General features: G+C 41.2%; 1 protein-coding gene across 3 annotated transcripts in view; it reads left to right on the forward strand.

Moving 5' to 3' along the window:
- The first annotated feature begins 1,091 nt into the window (after window positions 1-1,091).
- The window catches only part of ttc27 (tetratricopeptide repeat domain 27), a 728,099-nt gene continuing 715,786 nt past the window's right edge, over window positions 1,092-13,404 (forward strand). For 2 of the 3 annotated variants that reach the window (XM_025897216.1, XM_025897218.1), the window contains exon 1: window positions 1,093-1,426. In XM_025897216.1, the coding sequence (XP_025753001.1) occupies window positions 1,339-1,426 (88 nt within the window). In that variant the 5' untranslated portion in view covers window positions 1,093-1,338. Of the gene's footprint in view, window positions 1,427-13,404 lie in introns of all 3 variants that reach the window. The other variant, XM_025897217.1, reaches the window with a different exon arrangement.

Raw genomic sequence — 13,404 nt, forward strand, 5'->3', positions numbered from 1 at the left:
TATGGCAACGTGGCATCTAGTTGTTAAGAAACGGGGGGAAGTTTTAGGAGTGACGGCGGTGTTCTGAGATGTGAGAGATTTGAGACGTTTAGCGCAAATCTTGTGTAGTTAGTGTGTAGTTAGTGTGTAGTATAGTCAATAGTTTTGTGTGTGTCAGAACAATGAGGCGACTGCTGAATGTTACAGGTTTTACAGGAGTGATACATCTCCTGTTGTCAGGCCTGCAGGTATCAGGCTGTTGTTCTCCTTTATCTCATAGTGGACAGAAATTATTTTTTGGAGTGGCACAAATAATCTGTGTGGCATCAAATTTAATGTAAATTGTTGAGTATTGCAGCATCGACAGCGATCAACTCGAAGGAAAATGACGACGGAGGCAAAAATGACCTTAATAGTTTGGGAACTTTATTCCACAAAAACACGCGGCAAAACTTTCCTCATGGGTGCCATTTTTGTTGTGGTATAGTTTTTCTTCTTAGGGGCGTGATGACGCAGCATACGTGCCCTTACAATGAAACAGTGCCTCCTTGTGGTGACAACTAAAATACTCTCTCTCTGTTAAAGTAACCATAATGCAGCTAAACATACTGTACAACATGAGTACACACAATAAATATCTTAACATAAATAGTTTGAAATGTTTGTTTAAAAGCGCATTGGCTGCATTAAAAAAAAAAAATAGCTGGAAAAAACTTTGCAGCTACCAGACCACATACTCATAATACAAGTCAGAGCTATATATATATATATATATATATATATATATATATATATATAAGTTAAAAAGTTCAAGTTATTTTTACTTCCAATAGTGTTAACATACTGCACAGGTCAATGACTAGATTTTTTTACATTTTCATTGTAAGTGGGCTAAAGCAGTTAATTAAAAGTAGTCAGTGTAATAAATGTAAATGCTGTAGTGATTATTTTAATAAACCATGTAACTTGGACTCGATGCTGGCGTGACCACAGTGCACATGTCTGATGTCGCTCACAGTGGTCCAGGGGATCGCTCAGGGAGTTTGTGTGTTCACTCAGACACATTAAAAATTAGAGGGAACATTGCCCCAGACTCCCCCACCTCCCCGGGCCATGTGAAGACTGGAAATGCTCAGCATCTCTGTGCACGCCTTGATTAGTTTTCCCACAATGCAACGCGGATCTGTCATGGCTGCTCACTGATGTCGCTTGCTCCACATGGCCAGAAATAAACATTTTTATCACTGACTGAGACGCTCCGAATCGGTTCGTTAGTACAGCGCTTTATAGCTGGCTTTTATCTGGGACCGTCCTGACTGAAGGCAGCTTGACTTTGGCAAGAACCAAATCCGTTCAGTCATGCTGAACGTGGAGATCGCAACACTCCGAGGGTTTTTAACGGCCAGTGAAGCAGCGGAATGGAAGCAGAACATTTTCAGTACTGCAGGTGAGACTGTCGGTTGATTCTGCTCCTTTATTCACCACGTAGCTATTGACACTGTCATAAGGAGGTTAGTTTTGTCTCAGGTTCTCAATGCTGTCAGGTTGTGCTTGCCTGCCAAGCGAAGTAGCATTTAAAATATAGAAGCATTTGACAGTAACAGCGATGGTCTAAGTGTAACCTTTAACGATATTGACAGGACTTCCTGTGTTGTCTTAATAAAAGTGTTGAGTGCTAGAGCCGCAGTCTAAATGAGTTCATGTTCATTTAATGCCTGCTAAGCAAACTTAGCTACGGTACGTGTCATTCGCGCTCGGGTGGATGTCATACCAAATCCCATGTATTTTTTGGCTGTAATAACTTGCATTGCTTGTGGGCAGAGGTAGCTATTTCGTCTTGTAATATTGTATAGCGATTTAAAATTTAGTATGTAACCAAGCTATTCGGCGTTAATCTTATACTGGGATTGATTTTCAGTAAATGATGAAGTCGATTTAAAAGAAATTAAACATTAGCTAACGTTAGCTTTAGTTCGCCCAATTGTCCCAATGTTCGCTGGAGACGTAGCTGGACGGAAATTAGATGGTAATGTTGAAAAGCTATGAACTAAAGCTAGCGTGGTTGTTTTTTTTCCTGGTAGGGTTTATCATTAGAGTCTGGCATGACGTCTTCTTTCTGTACACCTGCGTCCAGTCGACTCGAGCCGCATCTGTCAGCTGCGTTTAGAACCCTGAAACTAATCCACAACTGCCAGAAAGCCCCAGTGATAGACATCCTTTATTAAACAGTGCTGTCTGTTTAACTAGGTCTCTCTTTGTTACCAGCAGGCTTTAAATGGCCAGACTGCGAGATTCCTGTTAGATAACCGTCTCTAGTGTGACTTCAGTACGGTTGGTTCCTAGACCACGTCTTATTTCTGCCGCAGCAATTGACAGTGCATTAGCATTTAATTAAACTGGAGTGATTTGTCAATGGAGATATGAAAGAAACTTAAGGTAGGGACGAATATTGCAGTCTTAAAGCACAATATTCAACAACTATCTGTAAATCTATTATCCAGTTCCTGGAAGACCTTTTCTTATAAGAATAAAAGATCCTTTCACTGTCAGTTTAAAGGTAACATGATAGTCATTTTTTTTTCTGTTGAAAGAAAATGGCCAGACTGAAAGATTTAGGAAAGCATTAGGTTTGGACTGCATAGCAATAGTCAGACTTTGCCCCAGATGCTCTGTTGTACTGGAAGGCTGAGGCTGTGGAATAAAGCAGCCTAAAACAATGAAGGAAACGAGAGATGGCTCTTTATTACAGGGTCCCACTGTAGCCAGGTAAGCACTTAGTGACCTGTAGCTCATTTGATTTTGGTGTGACACGTTCTCGATGTTGAAAATGAAATAGATATGTCTTTAAATTGGACACAGCTCACAGTGAGTGAAACCACTGTTGTTCTCGGGCTGTAAATGGTTCGCTGCGCTCTGCTGAGGTGCTCTATGTGCCAGGATGTGTGCAGGCATCGTCCGTCTCTCTGACACCCACACTGTCTTCTTATGGGCTTTGTTGGTTGAGTGGCATGGTTAAGTGCTGTGATCTTTTGCGACATCCCGAAACAGTCGTATTGGTTTCTGTTTTATCCCTGAAAGAGAGATTTTGTTTCTCTCCCTTTAATGTCATTAGACACCTTTTCTTCATAGCTGGCTCTAGAGTTTTTGTAGTGTGCTGCATCTAAGGTGCCCTACAGTACAAAGAATGAAAAGTCCTCTGTACACCATTGCATCTGCTTGCTTACATATGCAGTTTATTTGGGGGGGGTTTCACACAAAAAAACATAGATGGAAAATCAGTAAATGTAGCTGAAAAACTGTACATCAGTGTCGCAAATTTGTTTGTCATGATCTTTATATGTTATCCAGGTATGAATACAAAAAAACTGTTTCCTTCCTGCACTGTCATTGCGAGATGTGTTCAGACTGTTGGTAAGAAAAGTCAGTCAATGGTTTCATGCCAAGTGATGAATGCACATTTGAAGATGTAATTAATTTGCACTGCTCTCTCTTTTTTATTTGATGCACTTCATTTGATGTACGTACTTGTACAGATGGACTTGTTAAAAGTTTGTACCTAAAAACTTGTTTTTCCTTAAGTTTTTGTATCAGATCGAGAGGTCTTGCTGCTTACAGTCTATAAATAGAAGTTAATGATAAGTTTAATATTTCACTGATCCACTGTTTTATTGTACAGGTATTCATTTTGTTTACCTAACAGTTTTTTTGTACTCTTACCTAAAGTTTAACTGCCACTCTTTGATACTCTAAATTGAAACTGCACACTTTTATTAAACAACAACATTATCAGTTATGTCTAGTGCAGGGGTCGGCAACCCTAGGCACGCGTGCGGAAGGGTTAACTGATGGCACGCACGACCATAGCTGGACTGGCCATCGGGCATACCGGGCATTTGCTCAGTGGCCCGATGATTTTTATTTTTTTTATTTTATTTTTTTGGTGGTGGACTGGCCAGACGCTGGTCGGTGTGTAAAAATAACTCAGTTGTTTGGTGTTGGCCATGGCGTAGCTTCCACAGATTCAGTAAAATTAACAAGTGGTGGAGGCCAGCAGGTGGATGAGGGAAGGGGAGGCAGGAGGAGAGACCCGAGGCAGCCGCCGGTCGGAGCGTCAGGTGAACTAAACTTCAGGTAAGAAGTTATGACCTGCAGTCTTTCTGGGTCAGATATAAAACAAGTTTAGGTGTAGTTTATTTTCGTTGTGCTGACTTTTTACAGTCAGTTACAATAACTCGTACTGCGTGCTAGCTAGCATGACGGAGTTTCTGTACAGCTGGGCGGGTGCTATGATTTTATTGATAGTGAACTTTATTTTATTCATAAGGTTAGTTAGTAGAGTTGCCAACCGTCCCGTACAAACGGAGTTGTCCGGCATTCAGAGAAATTATTACGCGTTTCGTGTTGAGCTGAGAAGGAACACAGTTTGTCCCGTACTTCAGCCAGGATGGAAAAAGACACAAAGCTGGAGTTATTGTGTCTTTGCTGCACAGCTGCATCTTCTTCTCCTCTCATTCTCTCCCCTTTCTCTCCTGTTGCTACTTCAATCATGAAACTGATCAATGATCAGCTGATCAGCTTTTCTATCTTGTTTATCGCTCACTTTGCGCCAGAAAGAGGAAACCGCCGGATGTCGCACTAAACAACAGCAGCAAATTTAAGCTTGGTCAGCTGTTGTTAGAATTTATTTAAAATTAATTTCTAGTATCAGCTGATGTTTGCTGGAGCCACAGCTGTAAAAGCTGCTGGTCATGATATCAGTTTGGTTATCTGGTGAGAGGGAAACATGAAGATGAAACCAGGAGATGTCCTTACTAAATCATCAGAGCTGAACAGGTGATGGAGAAACAGGTTTACCTTTTTAGGTGACATGAATGAGTTGAAGGGAAGTTATGAACTGTTTCTGAGAGACAAATAACACCAGGATCCTTTTCTATGTAGCTGACAGCTGGTAACTGTGCAGGGGCGGGTCTAGCAAAGTTTTGCCAGGGGGCCAGGTAGGGCATTAACAGGGAAAGGGGGCACAAAGAAATACTTTCTTATTCTCATTTAAAATGTCTGGCTGTTATTAAATAATTATCAGTTTTCATCTGACGTAAAATGAATAGAAATCATACATTTACCAACAAGACAGTGTACATCACTGTCACAACAGCATTTGTTTTCATTCAAAGGCTTTATGGCTTTAATATCTGGGGGGCCGGTCTTTAGTCAAAATGCATCCATAGACTCGAGACACAATGCATTTTTGGGACTTTCAGGTGTATGGACCAATGTTTTATTTTCTGATCAAACCAGAAACCTTTAATGAGCAGCTAGATTTGTCTCGCATTAACTGGCTGAGTTAATGCCAGTTAATGCGACATCAAAGCAGCTGGAATCCACAGCTGTGCATGTTCATGGAGCTTGCATTTTCACCTGCTGGACATCACTACCTGACAAGTTTAACTGTCTTCAGAACACTGCAGAGGCCTTATTGACAGTATTTGGCTCTACATATCTGTGTGAGCAGATTTTCTCTCACATGAGAGTCCTCAGGTAGCCGTCTGAATGTTGGACACTCGGAGACCTGTGTCTCTGAGTGGGAGACCAGAGATCACATTAACGTGTGTCTCTGTATTAACGAACATGCCATATTGGCCCAGTTTATTTTTCTTATCATTGTTGTGAGGAGACCATAAATAGCATTTGTATTTTCTGTTGTACAGTTCATTTGCTGTTATGGAGTTCTTGTTATGAATAAAAAGTGTCTTTTTTTTGTTTCAAAATAGCTGATCACTATTCGCTGATAGCTGCCAACATTTGCAAACAAATATAATTCTATAAAGTGGTTCTATATAATGTGTAACTGTTCATATAGAGCGTTATTAAATTTATTGCTAATGCAATCATATGGCACACTGACTTCTGAGGAAATTTTAAATGGCACTCGCCATCAGAAAGGTTGCCTACCCCTGGTCTAGTGTAAGCGCCGTTTGTAGTTACTTCATGTTTTCATTTGAGGTAATTTGTTTGATGCATATTCTGAAATTTGATATTTGAGAATAATGTATATTGTTATAATTTCAATTTATTTTGAAAAGTCTCAACAGGTTGTTGAGCTTTATTGTGAAAGGTTGATGCGGAAAATAAACAAGCGGACGGTGGAGCCACACAATGGTTTTACCGTCGTTGTTGCTAACGAACTGACGCGTAAAACAGCTTGTCCGACAGTAGTGTTATTATTTTTAATATAAGAGAAAGAGAGAACTATAAGAAGAAATTAAGATAGCGGCTACATTTAGCTAACATGTTCATCTAACAGTTTAAGATGTTTGCCAAATAGTTTGCAAGCTACAATACTCTGCATAAATCTCGAGCCACCCCTGATTTCTTCATAAACTTAGCACAAAAAGTAAGGAAATTTGTGTTTGGTTAATTATTTCTTTGTTGTAACAATGCTTCTTGGCAGTAAGTCATATACTGCTGGAAACCCTGTGTATTTCCCCGTAGTAAGGAAAATGCATGTGGGTTGAGCAGCACAACTAAAAATGAAAAGGATTCTCAACTCTGCTATCTTAAGAAAAACTTGCCAGTGTGAAATGGCCTATTCTGTTGGCTCATGTTTGGTGTCATTTATTGGTTTGGATGTCCAAAAGTTGAATCTGTTCATCTGGACATAGCGTTTTGTGGGAGAAACGTTTCGACACTCATCCAAGTGACTTCTTCAGTCTCAGCTTACTGCAGGTTTCCCCAAACCTTATAAACAGTACATTTGCATAATGACTGAACCCAGCCCACTGAGGGAACAATGGGCTGTGAGGTCAGTTCTACAGGCAGAAACATGGGTGTGCCATGGGCTCCCCAGTTTCACCCATCGTGGCCAATTTGCACATGGAAGAAGTGGAAAAGAGGGCGTTGCTATCCTACCCTGGAACACCACCAAGCCATTGGTTCAGATATGTGGATGACACCTGGGTGAAAATCAAATCTCAGGACATACTACATTTCACGGATCACATTAACTCGGTGGACCAACACATCAAATTCACCAGGGAGGATATGAAAAGTGGCAGGTTAGCCTTCTTAGACTGTGAGATTTCCATCAGTAATGGGGGACATCTAAAAGCTGACATGTACCGTAAACCTACGCATACGGATCAGTATCTAAGGTTTGACTCTCATCATCCACTGGAGCACAAACTGGGTGTCATCAGGACGCTACAACACAGAGCGAACACCATCCCCACTGACACAGCGGCCAGGGAGGCAGAAGAACAGCACATCAAGAAGGCCCTGAGTAAATGTGGTTATCCCAGCTGGACTTTTGTCAAAGCTGGGAAGGCACCTAAAGAAAGCTCCAGCCGATCCAGGAGAGAAGGACAACCGCTGCCCAGGCGAAAACCTGTAGTGATCCCGTATGTGTCAGGAGTATCGGAGCAGTTGAGACGCATTTTTTCTAAACACCGGGTCTCTGTGGCTTTTAAACCCCAAAATACGCTGCGCCAAAAACTGGTCCACCCCAAGGATCGGGTCCCCCGACACAAACAGAGTAACATAGTGTACGCTGTTAAGTACCAGGAGGATTGCCAGGATTTATACATCGGGGAAACCAAACAACCTCTGGTGAAAAGGATGGCACAACACAGAAGAGCAACCTCATCAGGCCAGGATTCTGCAGTTTATTTACACCTACAGGCCAGTGGACACTCTTTCAATGATGAGGATGTACACATCCTGGACAGGGAAGAACGCTGGTTTGAGCGCGGAGTCAAGGAGGCCATTTACGTGAAAAGGGAAAGACCATCTCTGAATCGAGGAGGGGGCCTAAGGGTACATCTTTCGCCATCTTACAATGCTGTGATTGCAGCCATTCCCCAACTCTCTGTGAATGGTACTCATGGCCATTGATCAGTGGTCTTTGATCAGTGGGTTTTGGTCAGTGATTGTTGATCAATGGTCATGGAATTTGCATAATTATGATTAAGTAATTGACCTCACAGCCCATTGTTCCTTCAGTGGGCTGGTTTCAGTCATTATGCAAATGTACTGTTGATAAGGTTTGGGGAAACCTGCAGTCAGCTGAGACTGAAGAAGTCACTTGGATGAGTGACGAAACGTTTCTCCCACAAAACGCTACGTCCAGATGAACAGATTCAACTTTTGGAGATTTACTTTCCTGGATGATTGAGAATGCATCAAGACATTGGTTTGGATGAATAAACAAGACATGTTGGCAATTAATCAGTAGCAAAACCATGTAAATCACAGTTCAACAAAAGAATGCTTAATACTAATACAGTGAATTTTAAATGAAACCATATATGTATAGACTTTCATCTTTAATTCAAAGTGTTAAGCCAAAGTATTGCATTAACTGTGTAGGAATTATAATGATTTTATGCATCGTCCTCCATTCACAGGGCCTTAAAATTAATTGGACAAAATAACATAATTTTAAAATAATTTATTTTTAGATTTGGATAAACATCATTTCTGCCAGTGACATCACCAGATGCAGTGTTTCCTCCCTTGAGATGCTCTGGCAGGCTTTTAATGCAGGCGTCTTTAGTTTCTTAGCTGACTGACTTGGCCAGTGAAGAATATCCCATTTCTTTGCCCTGAGAAACTCTAGGGTTGCATTTGCAATATTTTCTGGTTCATTATCTATTTGCACTGTGAGGTGGCATCCAATCTTTGCTGCAGTTGGCTAAATCTCATTAGAGAGCATAGCCCTTTGTACTTCAGAATTCATCCTGCTATCAACAGTTGTGTCAGCAAGAAACACTACGGGCCTGGCTACATGTCCATGCAATAACTTTGCCTGATGACAAATGATAAGCTCTCCTTTTCCTTTTCCAAACTTTTGTACCTACTCCATACTTTTCACCACTCTGGTAGAAGTCAATCTTGGTTTCATCTGAAGCATTAGATTGTTTTCTATGTGAGAATTTATAGCAGTAAGTTAATTTGACAACGCTTTTGTCGAGCCAAATGAGATTGTTTGACTTTGTTGGCAGGTAATACTTCATAAACCATTGTTCTTTTATCCCCTCTACCTATTACCATGGAAGTGTTGTGGCAAGATTTATGATGAACTGACATCTTCTTCTGTATTGTTTCCCAAAAGTGTGTCGTATCAGAGGTGGTGTAGGGTGTAGATGATCGTAGAACATAAAACTCCGAATTAAAGCCAGGCTAATGGATCTGATTGAGCTTTTATGCAGATTATCGAAGCTGTATGGACAGCCCTGCTTCAAAAAAGACAAGCAACCTGTGACTGTGTGCATTTTTTAGTTTATCACTAACTCCACACAGTAGAGAAATTGGTGTTCCCATGTAAGCTATTCCTGATCTTTCATCTTGAATCTATGTTGCTTCTCAGCCCTGTACGCTTTTGCAAATTCTGTTCACTATTTCCTTATTAAATGCAGCTCAATGCCTGAACCTTTATGAATTATGGACTAATTTGAGGGCCCCTGCCGTGTTTTCCATAATTGCTGCCATTTCATCAGTAGACCTGAAGAGTAGCTGAAATGTCATTAAACATGTGGCCATACCTCAGGCTTTCATTTTCCCCTCATAAAGCCAGAACCTTCCTCCTCTCGTCTTCTCCCTCCCACCTCACTGCGCTACTATGGCAGCCCCTGGGTTTCATTAGATCGGCAGTCAGATGAAAATCTCCACACCTCTTTTACAGCACCAGTCACCCTGCAAGCATTTATTAAAGCCAAGGGGACAGTTGAGCGATCATGTGGCTGACCTGTGGGTGTGGGATAGAAATATATTTTCATGTAGGAATGTGAGCCCATCTTTGACAAAACTATGGTGTTTGGATTCGAGGATGCATATCATTGATTATGGGGATGCGTCGTCTTATTGTTTCTAACAGATTCCTTCAGGTTCACAATAACATCACAGCTGGGAAAAGCACTGAACATGTCTGATGAACAGATACATCATTTATACAGAAACGGCAGCAATTCTCAGTAAGCAGCTGCAGTCAATCATTGTCATTCTCTGACTAGAGCAGATTGTAACCTGTCCCTAAACAATGAAAAGTGAAGGTATGTTGGTGCAGTGAGAGGGTGCACCAGCTGAGTATCAACTCTGATTACTCGGTCAAATCAAAGTATACAGGGAGTGCAGAATTATTAGGCAAGTTGTATTTTTGAGGAATAATTTTATTATTGAACAACAACCATGTTCTCAATGAACCCAAAAGACACATTAATATCAAAGCTGAATGTTTTTGGAAGTAGTTTTTAGTTTGTTTTTAGTTTTAGCTATTTTAGGGGGATATATGTGTGTGCAGGTGACTATTACTGTGCATAATTATTAGGCAACTTAACAAAAAACAAATATGTACCCATTTCAATTATTTATTTTTACCAGTGAAACCAATATAACATCTCCACATTCACAAATATACATTTCTGACATTCAAAAACAAAACAAAAACAAATCAGCGACCAATATAGCCACCTTTCTTTGCAAGGACACTCAAAAGCCTGCCATCCATGGATTCTGTCAGTGTTTTGATCTGTTCACCATCAACATTGCGTGCAGCAGCAACCACAGCCTCCCAGACACTGTTCAGAGAGGTGTACTGTTTTCCCTCCTTGTAAATCTCACATTTGATGATGGACCACAGGTTCTCAATGGGGTTCAGATCAGGTGAACAAGGAGGCCATGTCATTAGTTTTTCTTCTTTTATACCCTTTCTTGCCAGCCACGCTGTGGAGTACTTGGACGCGTGTGATGGAGCATTGTCCTGCATGAAAATCATGGTTTTCTTGAAGGATGCAGACTTCTTCCTGTACCACTGCTTGAAGAAGGTGTCTTCCAGAAACTGGCAGTAGGACTGGGAGTTGAGCTTGACTCCATCCTCAACCCGAAAAGGCCCCACAAGCTCATCTTTGATGATACCAGCCCAAACCAGTACTCCACCTCCACCTTGCTGGCGTCTGAGTCGGACTGGAGCTCTCTGCCCTTTACCAATCCAGCCACAGGCCCATCCATCTGGCCCATCAAGACTCACTCTCATTTCATCAGTCCATAAAACCTTAGAAAAATCAGTCTTGAGATATTTCTTGGCCCAGTCTTGACGTTTCAGCTTGTGTGTCTTGTTCAGTGGTGGTCGTCTTTCAGCCTTTCTTACCTTGGCCATGTCTCTGAGTATTGCACACCTTGTGCTTTTGGGCACTCCAGTGATGTTGCAGCTCTGAAATATGGCCAAACTGGTGGCAAGTGGCATCTTGGCAGCTGCACGCTTGACTTTTCTCAGTTCATGGGCAGTTATTTTGCGCCTTGGTTTTTCCACACGCTTCTTGCGACCCTGTTGACTATTTTGAATGAAACGCTTGATTGTTCGATGATCACGCTTCAGAAGCTTTGCAATTTTAAGACTGCTGCATCCCTCTGCAAGATATCTCACTATTTTTGACTTTTCTGAGCCTGTCAAGTCCTTCTTTTGACCCATTTTGCCAAAGGAAAGGAAGTTGCCTAATAATTATGCACACCTGATATAGGGTGTTGATGTCATTAGACCACACCCCTTCTCATTACAGAGATGCACATCACCTAATATGCTTAATTGGTAGTGGGCTTTCGAGCCTATACAGCTTGGAGTAAGACAACATGCATGAAGAGGATGATGTGGACAAAATACTCATTTGCCTAATAATTCTGCACTCCCTGTAAAGCAGTGGTTCTCAAACTGTTCAGTGAGTACCACCTCAGGAAATATTTGGCGCTTTGGCAGTGGACATGGGTCAGTGTTGGCACCCTGGCTGGTCTGCAGCTCTACAGCCCCCTACGCAACAAACTGTGATACACAATGTGTGAGTTTTAATCTTTTAAAATGCACAGTAAAAGTATCAGAGCAAATTTTGTAGTAATTGCCAATGCCCGGCTGTACCACTGAACAGGAAATTGTGCAATGTCCCTGCGCAGTGGAAAAAACTAATATTAATTTTAGCATTCAAGGAATAGTGAGCTGTCTGGAAATCAACTAAGCCATCTTCTTTTGGATATAGAGAGATTTAATTTATTTATTTTTAATTAAAAAAAAGAAAAAGAAAGAAAAATGGTAGTATAGAGCAGTGAAGCTGGCACAGGTTCTCTGATGTGACACATCTGTTATTAGTGTTTAGGTTATTTGTTGTCCACACCTCGTTTGTGATGGAGACAATCAATCTGTTTCTCAACTTGGCCAGGCTTTGTTATGCAGCTCAGAGCACGATCTACTTCCTCCCCTCTATTCCCTCCACCAGGGTAACCCAAAGCAATCAATGCTAATGAGCCAAGCCAGTCTCCCTGCTCAAATAAAAACCTAATGAAAGACGGGGAGATGTTGAACGGAGCACTCGGGCAACACAATTATTTCTTGTTGGCAAGCGGTGGCCCAGCAGCTGCCCTCTGTCTTTCAATAAATCGACATTTTTCATCATCTTGGTATCAGCCTTTTCAGCATGTCCTCTTTATCTCACAAGTGTATGGTGGTTTTGGAGCATTAGCAAGGTAAACACTCAGACACTGTATGCAGTATACGTGGGGAATTGTTTATAGCAGAATAAGGCTACATAGGAAATAAGTGCATTAACACGATTGATGTCAACTTGGGCTTGATCATTGTTTCAACATCAAACTTTGTCCCTGTTTACATTGTTATACAGTAGAGCTGGGCGATAAAACGATAACGATATGTATTGCGAAATAACTTTTTCTCGATAGAAAAATTAAACTATTGCGATAGGCCTCATCTCTCTTGTCCTCTAAAAAAAAAAGAAAAGAAAAAAAAAGAACAGCCAATCCAAATTAAGTAGCGCAGAGCCGAATCAATCACAGCCGCAGTGTCACGTCACGTGACTTGTTACGTACAGCACAAGCGCCAAGGCGCACATGTGTATTTGTTTTTGCAGCCGTGCAGCCCGGGTAATGAAGGAAATGAGTTTGCCGACTAGAGAAAAATCAACCGAGAGCGTGAGCGAAGGTTACCGAAGAAAAAACAGATGATGGTTCCAATGCCGGAGAGCTTGTCGAACGGAAGGGCCACAGAAGTTCCGTAGTGTGAAGGTATTTCGGCTATTTCAAGTCTGACAAAAAACAGAGTAGCGCGCACTGTAAATTGTGCCGAAAGCAAGTCTGGAAATACAATAAAGCGGTGCATGCTCAATCTCTGACTGAAAGCGCTAATTCGTCATTCGGCTTTTGTCAGACTAAAGTAACTGTTAAAACTGTTTGAAAAGCTAAGCTATACAACAAGGAGAGATTGAGAATTTCCTTTTAGTTCTCAGTTTATTTGATATTGACCAAAGTTAGTCAATTTTGTCTGTTCTTCTGTAAAACGACCTAAGATTTATTTTTAGAATTAATATTTTGTTTCTAAGTGGAATTGACAATTTAGTAGTCTGTTTTGTTTGTTCTATTTTGAAACTTAAACGCTTT

Source organism: Oreochromis niloticus, linkage group LG13, assembly GCF_001858045.2.
Source record: "Oreochromis niloticus isolate F11D_XX linkage group LG13, O_niloticus_UMD_NMBU, whole genome shotgun sequence".
NCBI lineage: Eukaryota > Metazoa > Chordata > Actinopteri > Cichliformes > Cichlidae > Oreochromis > Oreochromis niloticus.